The 24,672-nt window shown below is 42.9% G+C and overlaps 1 protein-coding gene across 4 annotated transcripts in view; it reads right to left on the reverse strand.

The window, feature by feature from the left end:
• Positions 1–24,672, reverse strand: part of SGCD (sarcoglycan delta) — a 204,403-nt gene that overhangs the window by 109,276 nt on the left and 70,455 nt on the right. For 3 of the 4 annotated variants that reach the window (XM_032196765.1, XM_032196766.1, XM_032196767.1), the window contains exon 2: positions 18,794–18,979. In XM_032196765.1, the coding sequence (XP_032052656.1) occupies positions 18,794–18,979 (186 nt within the window). The remainder of the gene's footprint in view (positions 1–18,793; positions 18,980–24,672) is intronic. The other variant, XM_032196768.1, reaches the window with a different exon arrangement.

Consider the following 24,672-nt stretch of genomic DNA (forward strand, 5'->3'; position numbering starts at 1 on the left):
TCCTCACCCCCATCCTGGGAATGCAGAAATTGGTTTTGATGCCTTCTTGTCTCTCAGTGTTCATTCATTATGGATGTACATCCTACTCTGGCACTGTCCAAAGAAAGAACCATCTGCACACATGAAACCCAACCAGTCACAGTCCTTCATGTTATGTAGGGGGTGTTTTCTCCCTGACTCTGCAGGGCACATAGAAATAAAGCAGAGTATGTCATGTCTTTTGTGCTCTTCCTCCATTCACTACTTGACCTTCACACAAAATTAAGAAGAGCTTTTCCTCATACCAGCTAAATTTCCTTCTGACCCTGTTCCTTACTCAGATTTGTCTCCTTTTCTGCAAAACGCATTGAAGGCAGACCCTAATCTCAAAGTTGATATCCACTTCAGAGAAAAGTCTGGCTGATCTCTGAAGTTTTTAACACTGTCTGATTCCTACATCCAGACAATGTGGGAGGCTGGAGACTTAGATATACAGATCTGCTAGGACCAGGAGGAGGTAAGGCAGGGAAGAGACACCAAAAAAACTATCATTCCCATTAACAAATGCAGCATGAGGCCCACATCTCATGCCATGATCAAAACTTTGTGGCATTTCTAATCAAAGCAACCTGTGTTCATTCCCTGATTAGCTCCCCGTTTTGAAGCCGAGCTTCCCTTAAGTTCAAGGGCTCTGAAAGAGAAATCTGGTTCAGAGCTTTCTCTTTTTACTTATGAACTCCTACTCACTATACCTCAGTCTCACAAAGTGTTTAAGCTTATGCAAAGTCTCTCTGAAGCAAACGGGCCTGTTCAGAGGCCTGAAGCGCAGCCCTTTGCTGGATCAGGGTAGCAGCTCACTTCTTGTCAGTCTTTCCAAGCTCTGTGTGTTCTGTTCAGACATTTTCTAAGGTACATGGGTTAGTGTTAAATATAGAAAGCCCTCTGTTCAGTTTTGTTCTACGAGACTGACATGCTGCTGAGCTTTGCAGCACTGCTGTGTGCAGATCTGTGGAGCACAAGGCCTGTCCACCACAAGATGGTGGGTGTCTGAAGGGTGGCATAAGACAGATCATCTCCAAATTTATACATGCTAAGAACAAGTTTTCTGTTAGGAACCAGTAACTGTTACTTGCTTATAGCAAATATCCCATTAGAACATCTTATTCTGCTCCTGTCAGTAAGTTGGGCAGCCACAAATCCTGCACCGTTTGCTGGTTTTGTGCTGCTCTCCAGGAGAATGATGGGGAGCTCTGCACAGACTGATCAGGTAACCCATTAATATTTCACAGCTGGGCTCAGGTTGACCGGCAGTAATTATTCCACAGATTATTTTTTCATTTGAAGTGCAGCTGGTCATCCATTACTTTCTTCACGGCTTGGAAGGTGCAATAATTCCAATTATTTTTATCAACTGGAGACAGGTAAACTGGCTCTGCAGATATCTTCCCTGACCTGAGCACCAAGTGGCTGACTGGAAGCCCACCACCATTACAGGCTCATTCTTGAGAGCTGAGAAGTTGGTATACAGTGACATACTCTCTCTCTGTTTTTCTGATCTAGAACACAGTATTTATAACTGCTGTAAGAGCCTTTAGCTTTGGCCTGCACTTAAAGCTGCCAGTTGCTCAGCTTTCCTGTATGTTCCCTTAGCACAGGCAGGACAGGACCATCAGCTGATTTCCATTCACGAAGATAGCAGCCAAGTCTCAAAGTGATGTACTTTCCAAACAAAGCCTTGCAGTTGCACTGGGCTACAATGGCCACTCTTGTTCCTGAAGTCCACACAATGTCTTCTTCACAAACCAGCTGCCCCACCAGTCCCATACCAGTCATGGCATAGCCACTGGCTTGGAGCTCTTGGAGAGCCATGTGTTGCTGAAGGGACATGAGGGTGAGCATCTCATGTCAAGGATGTATGCCAAATCCAGACAATGAAATGCAGGATGGCTTACACAACACATCACAGCATGAATTGTCTGCATTGTTCAAAGCAAAGGAAGACTTCCAAGCTCTCCCAGCTTTCTCTTTGTGTATAGCACCATTACTTATGGTAGAGAGCTTGAAACCTGCTGCAGACTGAACGCTGAAAGTTACACCAGCAGAAAGGGCTCACCATAAAAATCAGCAATCAGATCTAGTCTGCAAGTATGCATTTAATCTTAGAAACATTAGCTGGATTGAACCTGACTGCTGATGAGTTACCCTTCCTTGCCTGACTGGAAGGTCATAAACATCCCTGATATTAATGGTCTGGTGGAAGTCAAGGCTCCATGCAGATGGAGTGTTCTCTCCCCATTTCTCATCTACTGAGAACTTTCTGCTCCACTTGTTCAGCAAGTGGGCACTTTGAATAATGTGGGAAAATGCCACTTAGCTATTCAGAGGGTTCTTCTGTCTCACTGCTGCAGTACTGCCAAGTTTGCTTCAGGACAGAATTTTATTCTGTACCTATTTTTCTTAATCTAAAGGTCTGTTTAAGAGATCTGTTCTACAAAATGATAGTGCTGGTGCTCACTGCTCTGCTCTAATAGCAGCTACATTTATTTCATCCTTTCAGTGGGAGTGAGATTGCTTCTCTTTGACTCAGTGGGAGGGAAACTTCTGCGATTTTTTCATGCCATTGCTTGAGTGTGTGCACTGCAGCAGCTTCTCTTACGTTAGGACCAGGATAATAAGATTAACAAAGTGAGGCTGTAGGGCTCTTCCTCTTCCCATTATTCTGATCAAGTTCTTTCTTCTCCCCAGAGCCACCCACAAGTGACTGAACGTGTGTGCTAAGTACGCACTTCTCTCTACATTTCTCGATGTTCTTCTACATACTACGCTGCACTAGAAATGCAGAGGCAGTGAGACTTCAGAGAGGAATGAAGCCCACAGGCAGATACAGAGAAGTACATTTGTGATATTCTCCTCCACAGACTGCAGTGCAGCTCCAACCTCAAACCTACTTTGCTGAAGGTGCTTGAGACTGTTCATACGTTGCCATGTTGTGAGAGCCTGCACTCTCCTACACAGCACTATGCGGAGAGATACCTTCCCAAAGTGTGGAGGTATTTACAGCCAGCAATTCCCAGCTTTCTGTGGGCAGGTATTGCACTTTCATGAATGCTAAACTGGATTTCTCCTCTCAGAGAGCCACTCACAAGGCTGAAGACCCACTTTGCCCAGTGGCGGTGCCAAATAAGTAACAGCCTTATCTGGAAGTCAGCCTTTCTTATGCAAGACACTAGAAGTTGTCCCTGCACAACACATTCATTTAAAAATACTTGGAAAGTGTTCTAAAAAGTGCCCTTATTTCAGCTCACCGAGTATGAAATGCATGCATAATGTTCAGTAAAGTTACAAGAAGATAATTTTATTGCCCATAATATCCTGTCTTACTGAGTCCCTTAGGGCAGACTCCATAATCCACCAAGCACAGGAGTATCCCAGTGGTTAAGTCTACATTGCTTCTCTAAAAAAAAGAGCAAAAGGGAGTCCTGGGAACAGCTGAGAGCACAGTGCACTGCCACGCTCGCGTGCCTCCTGGCCATGCAGGGACCTCCCAGGCAACTTGCACAAACTCCTGCAGCAAGTCATCCTGAGCACAGCAGCTGCCATCCCAAATTGTCCCCCGGCAGACCGAGCCACCTGGCCTGCACGGCTCCCCACAGCCCCTATGAGCTCCAGGAGACACTTTGCAGACACAGCCTTGGGCCGAGCTCCTGAGCTTGTTGTTTGGAGGGGCAACAGGTTTTGCGCTGGGCACTTGTTCATCCAAACAAGTGCCCTGCTGTATCTGGAAATCTGGGGCAATCAAATATTTAACGTATTGAACGAGAGCACTCCCAGCTAAGAAGAGCAATTAGAGACCTGCTGACTCAGCATGTATCAAAGGGGAAGCGACTCAGTGGGGAATAGAAATATTCCGAAGGAGCCAGACGTTTGCATTGCACTAGGCCAAGAATTGATATTAACGGCATCCCAAACAAGCTGAGGACAATGTTTGCTTAAAATCCCCAGTGGGGAGCTGCACTGATTAGAGAGAAAAAGCAAAAAGGGCATTTTGGAGTTTATAACGAACACATCCTCTATACTGCAATACAGATGACAGAATAGGGCAGTGTTATGGTCCTAGACACATGGAACCTGTTTGTATACCACAAGGACTGACTTAAATATTTTGGGAAACATACTCTTTCAGCTTTCGCTGCAAGCTTACCCACTTCTATGAGCATGTCAGGCACACATGTGTTTTATTATGGGGCCAATCTCAGTATTTCTACTTAGTGTCTGCAGGAAAAGGTGTGTGTGTGCTACACACCAGCCCTGAATCAAAGCTTTGACTCTGAAAGAAGATGTGTCCAAGTCTGATCACAGATACTCGATCTTAAGGTCACATCTGATTTTACTTGAACAGAAGACAGTGCAAGTAATCGCTGACTTAGCACACTGAGAACACTCATGCAAAAAGGTTAGAAAGCAAACCTCAAGTCCAATAAACTCATAGATGAGTTTAATGAAAGTATAAGTGGACCTGCAGGCATTAGTGTCCACATGAACATGGCTGCTGTGAGCACACAGGTTCTGTAAATACCAAGACTATCTGAAGTGACAAGGAACTTTCTGCATTTCATTGTCAGGAGACGTTAATCTACTACATATTTCTATACCCTTACAGATAAGCATGTAGCATCACTTGCTGATCAGCAGCAGGACAGGCAGCAGCACAGAACTGGACTGGAGTCCACGTCTTTCTGGTTACCAGATGGATTTAGCTTCCACTTTAATGTAAAACCATGCTGAAATGCAAGTAACTGCAAGTCAGCACAGCCTCCATAAACTTGCAATTTACCAGTCATTCCTCTGGAAAAATGTCTTTCATGTCACCACATGGTTTACTTTTCCAAATGTCATAACAAAGGACAAACTTTCTTACTGTAAGATCAGGAATGTGATTTACAAACCACAAGGGCAAGCCAAAGCTGTTTTTTGCTCTCTGCTCCAAAATGTTCCCCCACTTCCTTTTCCATAAACCTTCCCGGTGCCCTGTAAATATCCCAACGGAATTATTCACGTATAGAAGCAACATCCTTATCCCATCGCCAGAACAAGGTCACTTGGAATCTGTGCTCAGGTGTTCATCTTTAAGTTTGGCTAACCTTAAAGAAAAATGCCCTTTAAGCACATATCACTTTAGCCCTAAAATACTTAATCATTAATGATTTAAAGCAGAAAGGAATTTAAGTGAGTTAGACATCCTGTAATAGGCCTTTTGACTAGGGCTATTAGGAACATTTTGGTTCGGTTCAGACATAATTTATCATCCTGAGTGGAATTCACCTGAAAGGCAGGCAGCTCCTTCTGCTCTTGGAGGTCTTTCCTTAGGAAAAGAAAAATGGGGAGAAAAAAAGGGGGGGGGAATCCATTCAGCTCTTTTGGTTTCCTAAATGGCTTAAGGTTATGAAAGCCAGATAGCTTCCAGTTAGGCATTTACTGCTGTCTTTAATAGCCAAAACCTATCAGAAACCTCCTGAGGCTAAACACAGAAGAGAGAGCAGAAAGTAATCATTTTATATTCCAATCCCTGCTAGGAAAAACCTGCTAAAAGAAGGTTAAGATGCTGTAGACTGGTCTCTTTTCCGTTTTTAGCTCACTAGTTAATTATCGCAATGCAGCTAGCTCCTCAGCTAACGCATAACTTCACCAACTTCGGGGCACCCAGGTCACCCACAGCAGCAGCGGAGCTAACCTGGGACCTGCAACAGCATCCCTCAGCTCTAAGGTACTTCTGGATAGCGACAGTAAATTAAGGAAAGGGCACAGCTTAGCTATTAAATAGCAACACAGCCATAAAATAAGACATTTCAGCATATATATGTGATTTTCAGGCTGGTGTCAACTTATAGCGATGCTCCAGTTATTCTGCGGAATAGGAAGTCTGACAGCCTTTATAAGCATGGCTCATTCTTATATGGGAAACATATAAAAATGCTGATGCATTATACTGTTGTATATAAACATGAAAAATAGCAAAGGTAAGCCAGAAAAGGTTTAAGTCCTTCAGAATTTAATAGAAAAAATATCCAGCCATCTTTCTGAGTGATTAGAGAAAATTACATCCCTATCAAACAACTGTGAAAGATAGCAAAAAGCTGCTAGGATGGACATGTTCTCTGCCTAATTTAGGAAATTCTGAACATAATTTCTACCAAGCTGTAGTAATCTTGTTGCTCTTAAGTTTTAAAGATTTTTTCCTACACAGATGAGCACAGAAAGGGAATTAAATACCTGAAATACATTTCAAAATACCCCAAAATACAGTATTCCAACTTAACACTGCAAACACTGTTGCGTATTACCTTCCTCCGCTCACTATAGTTTATAAATATCCATGTCACAATATTACTTCAACACAGCGCGTGGACCATCCTGGCACTGACTGCAAAAATATGGGTCCAGCTGGGCTGGCAGACGCCAGCACAGGAAAAGTATTATATTGAAGCAGGAAGGTTCATTCCTTTGATTATAACAAGATTGTGTTCGATGCCTGACTTGGCATGGCTGTGTATGATTTTTAATGGAACTAAGGTCAAGAAAAAATGGGAACTTATTAAAAATAAATACATCAGACCGCCTGTTACTTTTTTTAGTGAGCACTGCTGGACTGCAACAAAGGGAATACGCGCACTCTGAGACTACTCTTGATTGCAAACTTTTAAAAACTAATTCTCTCATTAAAACTCAGTGGAGACAACTGTGATCAGATTCCTTACCCACGGGATAAAAAAAGGAGTCACAGAAAAATACAGATTGAGCAAGAGGCCACAGCAACAAAGAACATACCATGTCCATCGAGGTCATCTGTCCCTCATTGCCACGGCGCAAATACAACGACCAGGCACTGACACATGACTGCAGCCAGAAAGTAGATGCAACTATTCTGCTCCCTTATTTTTTTTATCTTTATAATTTTAAAGGATTTTCACTGAGGGATGGCAGCTTTGGTAACTGATTAGTGTATATTACTAAGACAATTCACAGAGCTTCTATAAGCCAGAAGGAGTCATGCTGGGAGATCTGCTTTCTGCTCTAAATATAGCAGCACGAGAAATGAAATCCAAGTGCCAGATTTCAGTGGGATTTCCCAGGGAGAAATGCACTGCACAAATGGCTCATTAGAGACCTTTAAAACAAAAACAAGAACTACAGATTGCACCAGTGTAATCCCTTCCCCACGCTGTTACTGAAAACATTTGGGATGAATGGTGGTCATTTCCCAATCATGAATCTCACCTCTCTAAGTTCACTTTCAGTGAGCATTTCAGCCAGCTCATCCAGTATAAGCATCAGTGATGATTACGGGTGAGCAGTGAACTTAGCCATTCAACTTCACATTTCTTATTGAAAGGTTTCATTTTAAGAACAGGAAAAGGAAAGAAGGAAAAAAAAAAAAAAAAAAGACTACAACAGATTATTTTACCCTCATTTGCTGGGATTCATGTGTAGTGGTCCACCACTTACAGGCTCTGTGGCAGACTTTCCAAAGCTGGCGCCAGGTCCTGTAACACTTCAGAGCAGAGATTTGTAGCTGTTTCCAGCTTTCTGTACACAAAGCTCTCTTGGGCCCTTGTCTGTGTTTTGTACTGCATAAATTTGTTTTAAACTGACATACATAATAGGTGAGTGAAATCCATTTAACATGTCAGCCTATAGATTATTACTAACCCAAAGCAATGACAGCAACAACAACAAAACCAACAAACCAATCAGGATATGCTCTTCTTTTCAATTGCCCAGATGCTGTCTATATTTCAAAGTTTAAAACCCTTTCCTTTGCTGCCTGCCTTCTGGAGCTGCACACTGCCAGCCGATTCTCCTCTCATTTATACTTGTGTAACCCAGAAGCGATGCCACGGACTGACAACCTTGTAAGAGGAAAACTGAGTCATCCATCAAACAACTGGCTACTCTGTGTTTATTTAGCATACTCTACAGGCAAAAGGGAATTAACTGACTTCCCAACTCCAGGCTCTGACCTCACCTGCAGAACAGACTTTTCCCCAAAGCGTGAAACCCTTTCCTTGTGCAGACTGCTCCTGTAGCACAGTCTCTTAATGCCTTCCATTTTGATGACTTTCTTACTTGGATGGGGAACACGGCCACAGTGCTGCTCCCATGGGCTCCCGCTGCCTCGCAGGGCTCCTGACATTGCAATTGCAGCGGTGGCACCAAGGTCTCTTACCGGCCTCAGGCTTCCCATACAGAAGATTGTTATCTCAGCCCTGAATGTGTAACAGCTCCTCATTCTCATCTAAAAGAAAAAAAGGACTGTCTGGGCAATCCGCTCTGCAGAACAGCTTCCTATTAAAAGAAAGGTGCAATGGCAATAAATGTAACTCCACTGGGAAGAAGAAAAATTAAACACATCTGCCTTGTAACACAGAGGATTTTTCTCCTGCAACATATGAGACTGAATCATTCATAATACTAGCAAAGACAAATACCTTTGGTCAATAGGTTTTGACAAGTAGCTTCAAACAAAGATGAAATTTGCTTTATAATCTATACTTGCCGGTGAACTGAATCATTCTCCCTTCTAGACCTTGCAGTTCTCTGTAAAACCACAGCAGAATTGCTGGGATCCACCAAATCTTTCTTGTAGAGCCCAGGCATCAGCTGCTCACCCAAAGGTTCTTCCATTCACAAGATTCACAGCTTTGCTGTAAACCTTCTATCAATCCCATTTGACAACACCTCTCCATAAGTAAATGCACAATTTAGAAGTGGTTTGTGTGCACACACACACATATATAATGAGCAGGAATTCCCTTTCTAGCATGCAGGGGAAGTAAAGACTGTAAGAGGCATTTCATTTCTTAGTTTCCCAGAACAAAGATCTTTAATGTCTTATTTTGAAAGATGATGTATTTGTTGTCAGAAACAATACCACCCTACTAAATAATCTCAATCAAACTCAGCACCTACACACGTCTATATGACTTGCACCTACACAACATACAAGTATTTCAGAGCTCTGCATACAGAACTAAAACTTTTTTTTTTTCATTTTTTTTTCCCTAAGAATGAAGAGTAATGAAGGTAACGAAGAGGTGCGCTTTGCCAAGCATATCTCCTTGCTAAGAAATATCAGAGGAAGGTCACGTACGTTTTCATGTATTTAATTGCAGCTGCAACTTCAAAAATTATGACAAGTCTACAACTGACAATGACATTTCCATCTCTGGCTCATCTAGAGCACTTTTAAGAGGTCACTGAAAGATTTCAGTGCATCTAGATATTTTGTGTTTCACCATGTTAACAACAAGTTTCAAGATCATAAAAATAAGAAATCAGAAACATGTTCCTACTGACTCGTGCAATACAAGGCATTAATGAACAACGCAATAACACAGGAGAGCAGAACAGTCATGTTTTTCAACATCGTACCTTCAGCGTAGAGGATAAACAGCAGAAAATGGCCATATCTGCTGTTACAACACACACACTTATTTTTGTCATGCCTGTTTTCAGATGTGTAATACAAGAAGGGATTTTAATAGAGCCAAAGGGTGCAGGCAGAATGATTGTGCTGCCAGAAGCAGCATGAAAATGCTTATAGTTGTAATTAGGCAGAATGTGTAATTCAAACGCCGCACACTTGCATCCGAGACCGTGGCTGTAATGCAAGGAAGGCTCTGTGCTCTTACCAGACACGACACTCTGCGGGCTCTGCTCCAGGCACCCAGCACAGCTCAGCCCACTGTGCCAACTGGAGACCAGCACACCTCAGCAAGTGGAGCAGGACAGGTTCCCTACACCTGTGCCCTCCCTTCGGAGCATGCCTCGGATGGGAAGAGGCCACACTAGTTTATAAAATGCTGTGCTTGCCTTAGGGATGCACCATGTACATCAGGATTAATGTGGCAATGAAGTGATTTGGGTCTCTGGGCATCCTCGGAAAGGTTGCCAAGGCCCATATTCCCATGCTGAGATCAACTGCCAAATTATAAACATATTGTCATGAGAAAGATCAGCTTCTTACAACCACAAACTAAGGATGGGGCCTTGGATTCATGGTCAGAAGAGCAAGATTCGAGTTGCCTTGCCCAGCCCCACACACCTCAAACTGGTGGGGCCGCTCTCCTGGGCTTTGCAGCTCAGACTTTTACTAATCAGAAACACACGTTTTTTCCTCTTATAGTCAAAATACCACCAAAAGCCATCAAAAACCACACAACATCAGAACCCCATGATGGAAGTAAAATAGTCAGGAAGACTTAAGCAAGAGGTGTGTGTGCACCTCCTGTGCTCGGAGCACCCAGCTGCAGGGGACACCTTCACACAGCACGGACAGTTCAAGAGGATGGACAACGCCCATGGACTTTTCATAAACATGCCACAAACGTGGCTTTTGAGTAACTAAATTTAATCTTAGCTGGTTAACCCACACTGAGGAATATTTTACAAGAACCCTCAGTCACCTTAATTACACAAGGATAAAATAATTTTCAGGGACCCTGTATGTGGGAGTAAACTTCTTTTTCCTTTTTCCTGTGGTGGGGTGGAAACTCTAAAGACTTCAATTAGAAGCAATTACTGGAGATGTAGAGGCTTCTTTGAGGTTAAGCCGCCCTTCATTTTCTCAAGAGAAGCCTTTAATTAAATGCAAATAATCACAAATTTCATATAGCAGATTGCCATAACTTCACTATTAGTTACTGGATCTCATTTGAAAAGGAAAGAGGTGGGCAATAGTGCTGGGTGGATGAGAAGTAATGAGAACTCAAGAGGTCAGGGCTGAATTACCTGTGTAAATCTATTCCTCTCCTATAAATCTGTCTGCAACCATATCATTTCAGTGTTAACAGGTTGTCCTTCATGCAAGTGCACTGGAGTGTAGTCCCATAGAAATTCGGGCCTCAATACAAATAATTACCTCAGTCCATCTTACTGTTGACCACGGCAGCAAAAGCGGGATGGGTAATGGGGAAGATGTAATTGAAGGGGAAATGACCAGAACTAAAATGTAAGTTGTGATGAATTCAAATAGTATATTCAAGCTCATCTCTATAGCAGAGCTCTGGAAGAACAGGCACGTGAAATGGCAGCTCCCACTAACGAGTATCTTAAAGACATTTCTCAAATCAGGTACGGTAGCATGTAAGTATAGAAGAGGCATCCAAGAAGAGATAATATAGCGTCTGCAGGAGGAAAGGGGAAGCACACAGTCCACACAAGCAGAGATTTGTAATTTTGTCCACAAAACTGTGAAATTTTACAATCCGTTCTGAACATTACTTAAGGTAAATGCACAAAAAGGTAGGGAAAATCTGCCACTTTTCTTACTCCCCTTCTCCTCCTGTTTGACTAAACAGAAGCTCGTCATAGCTAACGAGCAGCAGTTAGTTTGCAAACTGGGGCTTCATACAAAGAGCTCGGGCTTCTGCTTCATACTTTGCACAGGAATTTACATTGCTGATGGAGAGCTGCCTCCATCCCCTTTTCACAGATTATGTGCCCAAGATACAAAACAACAGGGGTTCAGGACCAAATGCCAAGAAACATTTTAAGCATCAGCTTTCTGAAAAGCTGATGGCTCTGTGGTTACAGCATAAGTTGAAAAAGGTGCGGAGGCTACACCAAGAAGCATCTCAGCCTTAAGGAAGCCACAGAGAAGAGGTGCTTCAGAAGAATTACATTTTTGTTATGGAAATGACTGCTCAGTTTTCAAAGCTGAGAAGGTCACTGCTCTCTGACATGCAGAGAGTTCAGCAGGGAACTCAAAGAAAAAAGAAATGCAGGGAACAAGGAAAGGAGGAGCAGAAAACTTACTACAAAGATCTGCTTGGCACGTCATTTCTGTGTAGATTCCCAAATTAAATCATTTCTCCTACTGTACTGTGAGAATATAGGGAGGGATCAGATTGTAAGCTATTCAGAGGACTAACTGATTATTGGCATTTTAGCAGTGAGCTTGTTTTTGTTCTTTTGCACATTTATAATAATACCTTTTACATGTTCCTTAAGAGACAAATCTCTCTCTGCTTCAGAACTGCTAGTCTGAAGATCTTTTGTTGGCACTGAGAAGAATGCTAATGTGAAATATCTTATTTCTTCACATGAAAGAGAAGCTGAGAACAATCCCCTCTGGAGGGAGGTGGCAGAAGCAGGATCTGAAATCCAGAGTTTGATTCACCCCCCTGTGCAGCCCATCCCTGCCCTTGTCACTGATCCCTTGGCCCTGCTGTTCTCGCTTCCCGTCGCACTCCCCACAGCACAGCAGGGACTTGGGGCACCAGCAGCCAGGACCCTCTGTTCACAGGCAGGAATGCCTGGAAATGAAGGATTAGGCCACAAACCAAACACTCAGCTTCACAGTAGCAGGGATTTGCGTGGTTTGTGCTGCCCTCTTTTCCCCGATTATTTTTGTCCCTCTGGTCTTGAAGGAGCCAAACAAAGCCATAATGTGTTTTTAATACAGTGATGTTTTTTCCTGCTGAGGAGGTATACAGGAGAGTGGCTATTCAGTCTTGACAACATGGCCCATAGAGCAGATGTGCCAGATAATGTTTACCTTATGCATACATTGAACTGTAAGTACAAGGAGAGGGGCATTGCTGCATGTTTCTGACAGCTTCTTTCGAATCAGAAGCAGTACTAATGCAGGGATGTTGGGATCCCAGGGTATCTGGGTCCCAGGGCTAAATTCCTGGCAAGAAAATAGCACTGATAAAAGCTTTGTCTGGCATGGGGAACATTCATAATACCCCCCACTCCTAGCAGGTAGCAAGCACAAGAGCTAATGCAGCAGCTTCTTCCACAGTGGGGACACCAGTGAGACTGCTTTTTTCTGCCTCTGTAACACACAAACTGAATATGCTTGAGGTATTCCTGCCTCCTGGATATGTACTTCTGTTCAGAGGGCTTGAATACAAACAGTGGCTTAGAAATTATTGCAAAGCGAGAGCTGGAAGCTTGTTCATTGGGATGAAAGCACAACCACGTAATCCTCAGTTCTCCATGAAACCCAAATCAAAGTATTTGAGGGAAAAGGGCCATCTACCTTCATAACAGACTGTGTACCACAGACTGCCTTGTGCAAGAACAACGAATTACCTAAATGATTAAGGATTACATCCATAGAAACTTCTTCACTTAACAGTACAGTCTTGCTGGTTCTGTCAGATGCCTACAAGATTAACATCTTTATATCAGAAGATGCAGTACATGTGAATGAGGAAATAAAGAAAATACACAAAGCTCTTGGGTAATATGGGCAGTCATAAACAATTGCTTGTTTTTATAAAAGAGCAACATGAATTAAAATGTAAAAGTGCATAATTTTATGTATGTAAAGGAAAGAAAAAAAAATATTCACTCTTTCCTCAGTAAGCATACAGTAATATTAAGTCTAACAATTTTAGCTGACCGATCTCAGTTGCACTCCAAAGCAGAAGCTGAAAAGCAGGCCAGATTTATTTCCCAAGTTGGCTTTACCATTGCACCAAAAAAGACCTCAGAGAAATCATGAAGAGGGAATACAAACTGCACACTCATTTTATTCTGAGGCAATTTTCAATTAAAAAAAATTAGAACAGACTATTACTTTAAATCATTAATAAAAGAATCCAGACTATTAAAGAGATGAGCTTTCCTAACTCTGATCTATCCTTACTGCTGTGTTATTACCCTACTGTTTTCCTGTAATTAAAATGTGGCAGGTAGTTTACACACAAGAGGGAGTAATTGTATTGGAAATAACGGTTCATAACCAAATTTTAAAAGCTTATTTTTCTTATCAACTTTTAATAAAGAAAGCGAGATAATAATGATATTTAGCTTTTCTGCCACCTACAGCAGCATTTTGTCTCTCTAAATTGTTAACAATTCATTCAGTGATGCTAAAACATATCTTTTCAACTGTGAATACAGCCTGAAGCAAAAATAAAATATCTCAACCATCTCAGTCATTTGTTTTTGTTCAACTTAAATCAAAAACCTTATTCTAAAAGACCCTAACCTTCAAAAAACCTTGTGTGGTTCTGGAAGTAGAAAACTGAGTTGAAACATGCTATGGTTAGGAAGAACCCCAATCACAGCCTGACCAGGCCAGGAAGGGAAGGTCCCCTTCTCTTCTGCATCCTAAGGAAGACAGAGCAAGACATGTTATTGTCTGTCCATTTCTATGTTGCACTTCCTCAAAGGTGCACGCACGGGTGGCACAAGCTTTTCTGCATGGATTTACTCAGATATGGAAGCAGCACATGTTTCTCCTGTCTTGGGGGAAGATGTTAACCTTTGCTCTTGAACGTTCTCTCCTGAATATCAAAGTTGCAGAATATTTTCCTTATAAAGACTTTCCTACAGTTTTTGCTCTGTATGTTTCTTAGAAAGCAGTTCTTCAGGAATTTCAAGCCTTGCAATCCAACTTGTAGGAAATTATTTTTATTATTATTATTATTACAGTATATAGCACTGCAGGATACTGTATGTAAACAGTTTCTATCCCAAAGAGCATGGAGTCCAAAGTACACAAGTAGGCAACTGTAGACAAACACGAGGGCAGAGCAAATGGACAGATGGACAGAGAAGTAGCTGGACATTTGCCATTTAAACATAGCCATAACAGAACAGAAATATGCAGCATCTCATAGGCAAGTATTTTATAGCATGTGCTCATCTGCAGTCATGGGCAATGCTAGCACTAACAAGCTACATTGCTGGATGCTAATGCAGGTGGACCATAAAGAAGACGATCATTAAAAGCTCTGGTTCCAGCCTTGTAATTAGCTTGGCATCTACAGATCCTTGAGGGGCTCAACCAAGCCCTGCATAGCTCAAGGTTGAGTAACACATAACACTGCAGGATGCAGCCTAAGCTAGTGCCTGGTGGGCACACAGAGCGGTAAGTTACATACACAACCCACAGTCATTAGTGTTTTCTCCCCAAACCCACTATGTGTAAACCACATTGTCCAAAATCCAAATGGAATTCCCTTTACCTTTGCATCAACAGAAATTTTAGTGCTGGATAGTGGTTTCTACCTCAATTAGGTTTGGTGACCTTCAGGGTGCATTTGGGTTTCAACCCAAATTGGCGGCTTTAGTTCAGATTCATTCTGTGGTTTGGCTTAAAAATCAAAGTAAGGTTTAGAGGTAGCAACCTTCACAGAGCTTCCTGCAGCATAGCTCTAATGCAAATGAACTGGATAAATGGACCTGACTGTGTGAACCAGCTGTAGAACAGGCAGATGATGTTTCAGGTCCCCTCCAGGCCTGTTTTCATACAGCTTGTGCCTGGGAAAATCATTTAAAAAACAAATCGAGGATCAAATACTGCACAAGGACTGAGTGACTGCACCAGAGAACAGACTAGACAGTGACCAACTGGCTCCACATGAACATGACACTGCTTTGACAGTCCTGTGTAGAAAGTGATAGCCACACTTACATTTATGCCTTCAATGTTCACATTAAAGAAAAACCTAGAATAAATTAGTTATGCCTTGCATATTAAAGCCATAGATTGGAAGCTTTGATTCCACAGGAGTTTCCTCCCTGAGTAGAAGCAGCAGGGCATGCAGAGGGGACAGAAAGGGAGTTCAGGGCTTGACATGGAGTGGATGAATAGTGCCCAACATGTTGTAGAAACCACACGAGGTGTTTTTTCCCCCTCTAAGATTGTCTCACTTCCTCTCCTCCCTTCTTCCCACCTCATTATCAGCATTTAGGACATGCCTGAGTTTTCTTGAGCAGGTTTGTTGTGCTCACTAGAACACAGTGAGTGCTTATTGGCTATTATGAGCACTCACTGCATTCTTCTAAGTGCCAGGACTGGCCTGTGGAGCTGAACACACCCTGGTTTTGGGAGGAGAGCTCAGGAATGGGAAGATGCTGGAAATATGTTTTCCACAACAACAAAACCATAAAACTTTCTCCTCCTTTTTTTTTGTTCTGCAAGCACTGGGGTAGCTCAGATCTCCTAAGCAGCAGTTCCTGCTTACTGACTGCTCCAGTCGTTCTCTGGCCCCAGAAGATCTCCCAGCTCCTCTTATCAGAACAGGAACAAATTAAAGATTTTGCGTATTTGCATCTCCTCATTTGAGAATATCCCTACATTTGTTATTTAGAGATAAAAGTACTTCTAAAAATTCACTTAGCAAAGTGGTTTTCTCAGCCTCGGGGAGCAGCGCAGGAGGAATTGCAGAGCGGGATCCAAAGCAGCTGGCGAGGCTGCAGGAAAAGCAGATCAGATGAACGGAGCTGTGCCCACATGCAGCACCTCTTAAACACACGTGCCACAGGTGGCAGGACTTGCTGGACCAAGCAGAGGCCACGTAAACATACCTATAACTTAACCTATGTCTGTACCACTCCTGGCACCAGCTAGGCCACACCTGCAGTGTGACAGGCCCTCCTGGTCCCCAGCTTCAGCCACACGCAGAGCTGATTGCAGCGGCTCAGGCTTGAGGCCCAGCTCCATCACTCCCCACAGACCTCACCAGTGAGCAAAGCAGCATCCTCAGCCAAACACTCTTCAAGACAACACACCAGCTATCTCTGAGGACCTGCCTGGTCTATTTGTAATCTGTTTGGTCAAGACATTAGGTCCCAACAGGGCTAAGCAGAGGTGTAACTTTAAGCTATAAGGGGCTCACACTTGGCTGCTGGGCTCTCGCCACTCTTTCAGTGAGCCCTATAACCATAAAGCAGTTCCCATTGCAGGATTTGGTGCTACAGTCTATGTTTTCATCACCAAAAGCTGTTCTTCACCCACTAACTTTAAAACATATGAACTAACTAAAAACATACACAAATATACTTTACCCTGGACTAATCCCCAGTGAGTCACAGAGGGTGACAGACTATTTAAGGAAATTTAAATAGTTTCAGACAACAGCTTGAAGATCAGCACATCCCCCTAAAAAGCCAGCATAAAGGCTTGTGGGGAAGGGAGAACTGCTGGAAGAGGGAGGTTTCTGCAAGTGTCCCTAGGAGATGATGTTCCTGCAGATGGCCTACAAAATGCAATGGATCAGGAGTGGACTGTGAGGGCAAACGGATCAGAGAAGTTCACCTGGTTTCCCAAGCAGTTTGCAGAGAGCAGACTGACCACCATCAAATAGCAAAAAGCATGGGACTGGCATCCCAAACTTCAATTATTCTGGATAAAGTTTCTTTCCTAAAAAGCGAGTAACTGAAATCCTGCTATCTCATGCTTGGGCTAATAATCATACTGCTGTCTGTATGACTAGGATACAACCACATCTACTATCACCTCAGAAATACCAATTTTTCTACTACATTAATATAATGACCACAATTCAGCACTAGATATATTGCAAAGTGGCATCAATTTCATAAGAATAATTAACTGGCCTGGTTAAGAATTAATTGCTCCAGTTTGGCTCACCCTTCACCCACTTGCAGGAGCTTTTTGTGGATTACTGCTTTATAATTGCTTGCTCCCTAAGCATACATGCATTACAGCCTTCTGCACACCTTGACAGCATACAAGTTAGAGAAAATGAACTCTACATGTTCCCCTGATGCTGTATCCAGCGGACAAAATACTGTAAGTCAGAGCTTGTTTACTCAATTCTCATGGCCCGTTAATGACATAACACTGGACGCAGCTGTGCAGGACTTCACAAGACCAAAGCAGAGAAAGAAATGCTGGGAGACTTCAAATGCACTGTTCACTTCAGAGCCTAGCTGGGGAAGTCCTTGAAACTGGTCTAGGAGATTTTAACCTTATAGTTCTCTCACAAAGTAAATCCAGGATTAAAGCCTCAAACTTGGTTTCTCTTGAAGATCCTAATGATCCTAAAATAGCTCCACCTGACCAGGGTGGCAGTAACTGTTTTAAAAAATTGGGTACAAGTAATTTCATTTTCTCTCTGCCTGATCAAATTACCTACTGAAAAACTGGTAGGGCCTGCCTTGTTTAAAGGCTTGCCACATCCTGACTTCTGGTGTGTTTGAGCAAAGGGGGCAAAGTTCACCCTATAAAAAAGGCACCCCTTTTTATCCCCAAAAGTTTGAGCAGAGCTCAAGCAATGTGCTGGGCACGTAAGGCTCAGAAACCACTATTTGCCCCAGTGCAACCTCCCTCTCAGTACAGAACTCCTATGTTTTTCCAGGGGTTTCTGGAGAGCTTATTCCATCCCAGGGGGCCTGTGCAGCAAGCGAGTGGTGCTGGCACGGGTGACCCATGCCAACCAAAACACAACAAAAATAAGCATATGCTCCACCTAAATACTGCACCCAGGGACACTGGGTCTTTTTGTCTTACTTCTATGAAGCTTTTTGAACTGCATTTGTATGACCTTTCATACATTTCAGTACGTGAACAAACCAAGTTTAATGACTTCCCAATCACGGAGAAAAATAGAAAACACATAAGAGAAAGGCTCAAACTCATTCCCAATCCCCAGTTAAAAATACCCTTATCCATTAATTTAAAAATGCATTATAAATAAATGGGGGGGAAGGGTTAAATAAAGAAAAAGTATATATGTATTTATGTAAGCGTGTATAGATACGTATTGATACGCAAGTGTGTATAGATACAAAATCACAAAGGAAGAACGTGATTTGTGACGCTGAGCTGATTCCTCAGCCTGGCAATTCTGCAAACATCCCTAAGAGTCGTCCTCCAGCAGAGAGGAAAAAAAAAAAGGACTGTTGGATAATTTTTTTTCCCCCTCCCTGTAACAACAGCTATCCATAGCAACTAAAACACCCATTGAAGCCATATCTGAATTCATGCACAGAGAAACAACCCTCCCTCATTTTCCCCACAGCTTTTAGGGTAACCCCCACTACTTACAATTGTGAAGTTCATAACCTTCAGAATCCAGATGGTCATAGCAAGGTTCACCAGGATTAAAATCATTAGGAGCAGCACAAAGAAATAGAGGCATCTCTTCCTCCAGCCATAAATCCCCACTTTGTATACCTGGGGTCCTTCCGAGGTCTGCATGGTGCTCCTGTGCGCGTACTGTTCCTGAGGCATCTGAAATAATCACAAAAAAACCAACCACGTGTATTAAGCAGCAAGACAAACCCAGTGATAAAAACTGCTGAGGACTTGTGTCTGTGCCTCTTATAGGTTAAGTTGTTTGTTTGGTTTCCCCTCCTCTTTCTCTCAGTTTACCAGCTGGGCAGCATCTTCAATCACCTTGGTTCTGCATTATTTTTCTTGCTGCTTACTCTATGCAGTACCACGCTGAGAAAAATTTATGTATTAGATGTATATATTTATAAACACACATAAGCACGCTGTCTAAAGGTATCCTATGGAGATCACTCTCAAATGACTCTGCTCACTGCCCCAGGTTTTGCAAGGCTGCCACTCCAGGGCCTCGAAGGATCCTGAGGGGAAAATTCTGCATGCATTTGGTAAAAGAAGTTGAGTTCAGCAGTTTGTTTTGAAGATGCAATATTACTTCTCAGAGGCTTTAATTCAACAACAACAACAAAAAAATCATCTCAAATAAAATCATTCCTTCTAGCCAAAGAAAAAAAGGCAAGGGGAAAACGTTTGTCTTTTTCTCCCCACCTCCAACTTCATCAACCAAATAAACTTGAAGCACAAAGCTCTCCAGCTACCACAGTCCTAACAAATTGTCCCCAGATATCTACACTGATTTAACAATAACTCTGACACCATGGACAGGCAGGCACAGCATACTAGGACAACACTGGAGCCACGAGCAAGGAAAGGGGGAAGGAAGGAAACCTGGTGTCAAGGAGAACAAAAGGGCTATGAGGTGTGGCAGCATCCCCAGGAAATTTTGCTTTTCAGTCCCCCATGGCCAAGGCAAGCACAGCCACCCCTGTGCACCCCAGTACCCAGCTTGCTGCAGGCAGTCAGGGTCTGGCTGCCTGCTGGTGATGAAAGACAGAAGCATTAAATGGCATTGCAACCAGCAAGGATGGAGGGTGGTGAATGGATGTTCCTACAGAGGTGTTTTTGTCCCATGAATGTAAGTGTTCACCTTCTTGCCCTCCACCTTTAGAGTGTGGAAAGCCACTTTCACAGGCTTCCCCCCAGGGAAGAGCTTCATATATTTTCAGAATTGGCCACACAGGCTGATGATATCAGATCATCTCTAATAACATGCAGTTTGCTGGGTATTTTGAATTTGAGACTTTAGATAGATAAGAAGCCACCAGACACATTCCTGTGCTACTGATTCAACATCACGGGCTTCTTCCTCAGGGTATCTGCCATCAATGCTTGCATTCAGTGAATTACAAAAATCGTGAAATAGGGGGAAACAATGGAAGTTCCTCTCTGTGGGAGCATGATCCATAAGGGCAGAACAAAACAATGGTAAAAATAAGATGCTCATTGATAGCAGCTTGCGTTTGTTTACCATTATTTTCAGAGTTTTTCCTTACTTTTAGAGGAATTTGCTAATAGCTTTATATTCCAGCACCTAATGAAACACAGTGTGCAGTAGACAATGACGCAGAGCCCATTGCAATGAAAAGGTCGACATAAGGTGAGTTTCTCCCAGGCACAACTTTTATTCAAGCACTGCTCTTGGGATGAAGTTAGCACTATCTTTGTTGTCCCAATGCTGAAGCCCACATGACTGGGACAAGAACTGCCTAAAGAACCAGTAATCTTCCTTTCCCCTGCCAGGCTGAGCTCCCTCCTCTCAAACAAAGGGTTTCACATGCTCACAAAACTATAAAACAATACAAAACTACAGTAACATAAGCCTCAGCCAGCTCTTCCATGCCTGCAAGCCTGACATGTTGTTTGTTGTGTTTTTTTTGTTTGTTTGTTTGTTTGTTTTTTTTTTTCCCCCAGACACACTTTCTTGGTGTGTCTAAAAAAAAAAAAAATAAAAAAATTAAAAAAAAGGCTCTTACATCCAGGCACAAACCATGCCTCACTTACAACCCCAGCCTATCCTGCCCCAGCTAACACATCCTTAGCATGGGTAGGCTCAGCCAATTTAGCATTAAGGACGCATCACAAAAGAAAGGTATGTCTGTACTAAAGAGCAGTTTTCCTTGGTGCAAGCGGGCTCGCCATAAATCCCTTCTGCTGTTCAGACCAACTGGGGTACCCATCTCTGCGCTGCAAAGCCAGCCAAAGCACTGGGGCAGGCCCAGAGCTTTTGACAAGGGGGCACAAAGCAAGTTGCTCACAGCAGATCCAGCTTGGTTTTCATGGGTCTTTTGGCTCACAGATGCTAAGTCAGCAACTGTAAACTGTGGAGGGCTTTGCAGCAGAGAGCTTGCCAGAAGGGAGGAGTGAGGTCACAAACAAATACATGTACTTGGAGAAAAGCAGGCCTTTATGCTGCTACAATCACTCAGCTCCTGTGCAAGGGAAATCTTAAAAAACAATAAATTACAGTTTGCACTACCTGAGGGAAATTATAACAACAACTACTGTACCGTCAAGGATTTTATTGCCTAATATTTTAACAGGGGATCCTGGAGAGCACATATTAAATGCAGCCTCTCCCTTGGAGAAAATGAATAAATTGCACGTCTAACCCTCTCACATCTTGAAAGGGGTCCGACCAGTACGAAACAGAATGAAATACCCAGCTCAAAATATTTATTGCAAAACTTGTTTATTCTTTCTCCCCACCTCCCTTCCTCCCACTGCCCCCCTGCAATCACTACGAGAGCAAAAACACCATATTCAGGTGGGGGAAAATTTTGCAGGCATTCAAGAAATTTATAGGAACAGAACATAACCACAAAAAGCAACTTGCATCCACGCAGGAGCCTGATCTTGAGAATTTCTCTGGTTTAGATAAAATATTTAGCTCACAGCTGCCCTGACAGAGATAGAGCAACTGAAGTACTACAACACACATGGTGAACATGACCTAGTAATATAGTATAAATTTATAACAAGAAAACAACATGAAAATCATAGATGGGACATTCCCTCTGTATAAGCTCTCATGCAGCTACACTTAAAGCTACACGATTTCTAGCTAGCATTCTTTCCTAAATTGTGGCTACCAAGCAAAAATGCTCATGTTTGTAGTTCTTCAGCAAGAGAAAAACGTGAGGAGTGATGAGTGCCAAGGTATGTTAAGCAAATGTGTAGGCTAACAAGGACTGTAAGGCACCTGCTTAAGGAACAAGCAGCACCCACTATCAATAATCTGTTTTGTGCAGAAGGGAGAAGTACACTAGTCATAATTTACATTTTACCAACTTCTCTTGACTCATATTATGAAGGCATAACCAGCAAATTAGGCACTGGAAAAGAAGCATTACATTGAAAGGATATCCAGTAGTTCTGTTTAGCAAGGTACACCCCCTTTTCAATTACTGAGCTAAGGGCAAAGGCTGCTAGTTGCTTAATGGGATTTTTTATTATTATTATTATTAGGAAGCACTACCTAATTTCATAATAGCTATGAAAACAAAATACTGAAGCAAATATAGCAGGGGGGGAAGGCACTCCTTCCCCAAAAGTCAGGCTTGAAAGCATCTGCCTGCCACGAGAAGGCTTCCGACCACATGTATGCCACGTTGGACTATCAGCACCACATTTACCATACAAAAAATACAGGATGCCAAATCATCACAGTTTAGCCACAGACAGCATTACCATGACTACAAAAGCATAGCCTGGAACCTGGATACTCTTCAAAGAATTCTTACTGTTAAAAAAAACAAACCATAAAAATGGGTAATAAGTTTTTGCACAATAGCTTTACAGAGTCCCTGGATGCAAACACTGCAAACAGAGTGCAATACAAAATCCAGCCCAGTCAGATAAACTATTCATCTTTTTACTTTAGCATACCTTCAAGATCCAATCCATGACAAGAAAGATTTATCCATTTTATTAAGAACACCAGAAGAGTAACAGCACTGCATGCCCTGATCCACACTGACTGCTTGCTGACTCCTTCTGGCAAAGAACCTTCAGCACATTCCTTCAGTAAAGCTGAAATCAGTCTCAGCTGAAAGGCATCACAAGTCAGAACTGGCACTCGGTTTCCAGAACTCACATCAGATGCCACTAGTTAAGGCAGTGGGTGCCACTAGGTCTTCATCACATGGCCCCTTGCCCTTCCACCACCTCCTCCTGCCCCTGCAGTAACATCTCGCAGGCAGAACACCACTTGCTCTGGACACAACCTGGCTCACCAGTTCATCAGAAAAAACATTTTATGTGCACCAAGACAGATAAACATCTTTCCCTTGCAAATACCATAGCTGTAATGTTTCTTGGCTATGCCAGCTTTGTAGGCTCAATGAGGGCTATCAAGAGGGTGAGGCATAACAAGAGGAATCAATAACGTTTCTGTGCCATGGGGGTTTCTTTGATCAGCGTTTAAATCATGCGTGTTTAGTAATAGAATAATTTGAGGCTGAAAGGGGATTCAATCGGGGAAGGTGCCTTCTCCCTTTCGAGCCCACTTGAAATTTACAGCTGAAAATGCTCTAGAGCTCATCAAAATGACTCACTGCTTCACAGACCTAAAGCTCCTAAGTCCTGTGCAGCTCACACAGCACCTCTCCTCCCTTGGTGTATTGTGTCCCCAGCCAAAACGCCAACCTCCCCGCTGGCACTGCAGCACTGCTGAGGCCAGTCCTAGCTCAGTGACAGTGGCTGTGGCTGTGCCCATACCCTGCTGCATGGGGCTGCGTCCCCCCTCCTCCTTGCACAGCCTGGCAGGATTGTGCACCAAAGTGGGTTGGATGTGATGGAGATTTCCCGTGGGGACTGCAGGGGTGGTGAAGGTGGGGATGCAGCAGGTTTGGGGAAGGCTGCATTTATTTCCATGTATTTTTTGCCAAACTGATTTCCATAAATTTTACATGGAAACTATGAGCGCTGAGCCAGACCCATACTTATAGGGGACAAAAGGGTCTCTAGTCAAAATCAGCAGGTGTACAGAAGGTGAACATAGTCCAGAAAGAGGCTGGCACAGCAAATGTGCTGGTGTGCTTGCAGAAAGTTTGCTTAGCTGCCTGCTTGCATATAACCGAGGTGTAACAGTTTCATCAGAAAAACCAAGAGCATCTGACCCCAGGCTAACCTGTATCGTGGTGATAGGAACACGTTTCTAGAGATGAGAGAGATGGGCTCAAATTCCCTTGGGCCTTGGACCTACATCTCCCACATCTGCCCTCTCTTTGTATCCATGTAACTGACATCCTCTTCTCTTTCTCCCTTTGCTTTTTTAAACAGAAACCTTTTCTTTTGGCTAAAATGAGAAAAAAACCCGCAGAGGTGTTCTCTGTCATATCACTGGAAGGCAATGTACTTGTGTTCGCTAGCTCTAAATGCTCTGCAGATTCAACCTCTTTAATTTCTCTGCCTTTTATCTGCACACTATCCACCAGATTCAAAACAACAGACATTTCTGGAGTGTGACTGCGAACAAAATTTGGCATGAAGAACACTTTTTGAGCCTTCTATCAACAAGACTTTTTGCCTCTTCACTCCCCATAAAACTCTCTCTCAAGCTTGACACCCCCAGGTCTGTTATTCTACCAGCATCGTGACCATAAAATGATTTCTGGTCCCCAAAACTGAAATCCTCATTCTGTGCTTGTCCCTCTGCTTCTGTCAATAGTTGCCATTCCTCTACGTGTGGAGCAGGTTCTCCCATGAGCTGTGAAGACCATCAACAGTCAATACACATTTCTTGGGTGTCATAGCACTGTGTTACACATCCAGAGAGACAAAAATAGGAAGGAAAC

This window comes from Aythya fuligula, chromosome 14, assembly GCF_009819795.1.
Source record: "Aythya fuligula isolate bAytFul2 chromosome 14, bAytFul2.pri, whole genome shotgun sequence".
Lineage (NCBI taxonomy): Eukaryota > Metazoa > Chordata > Aves > Anseriformes > Anatidae > Aythya > Aythya fuligula.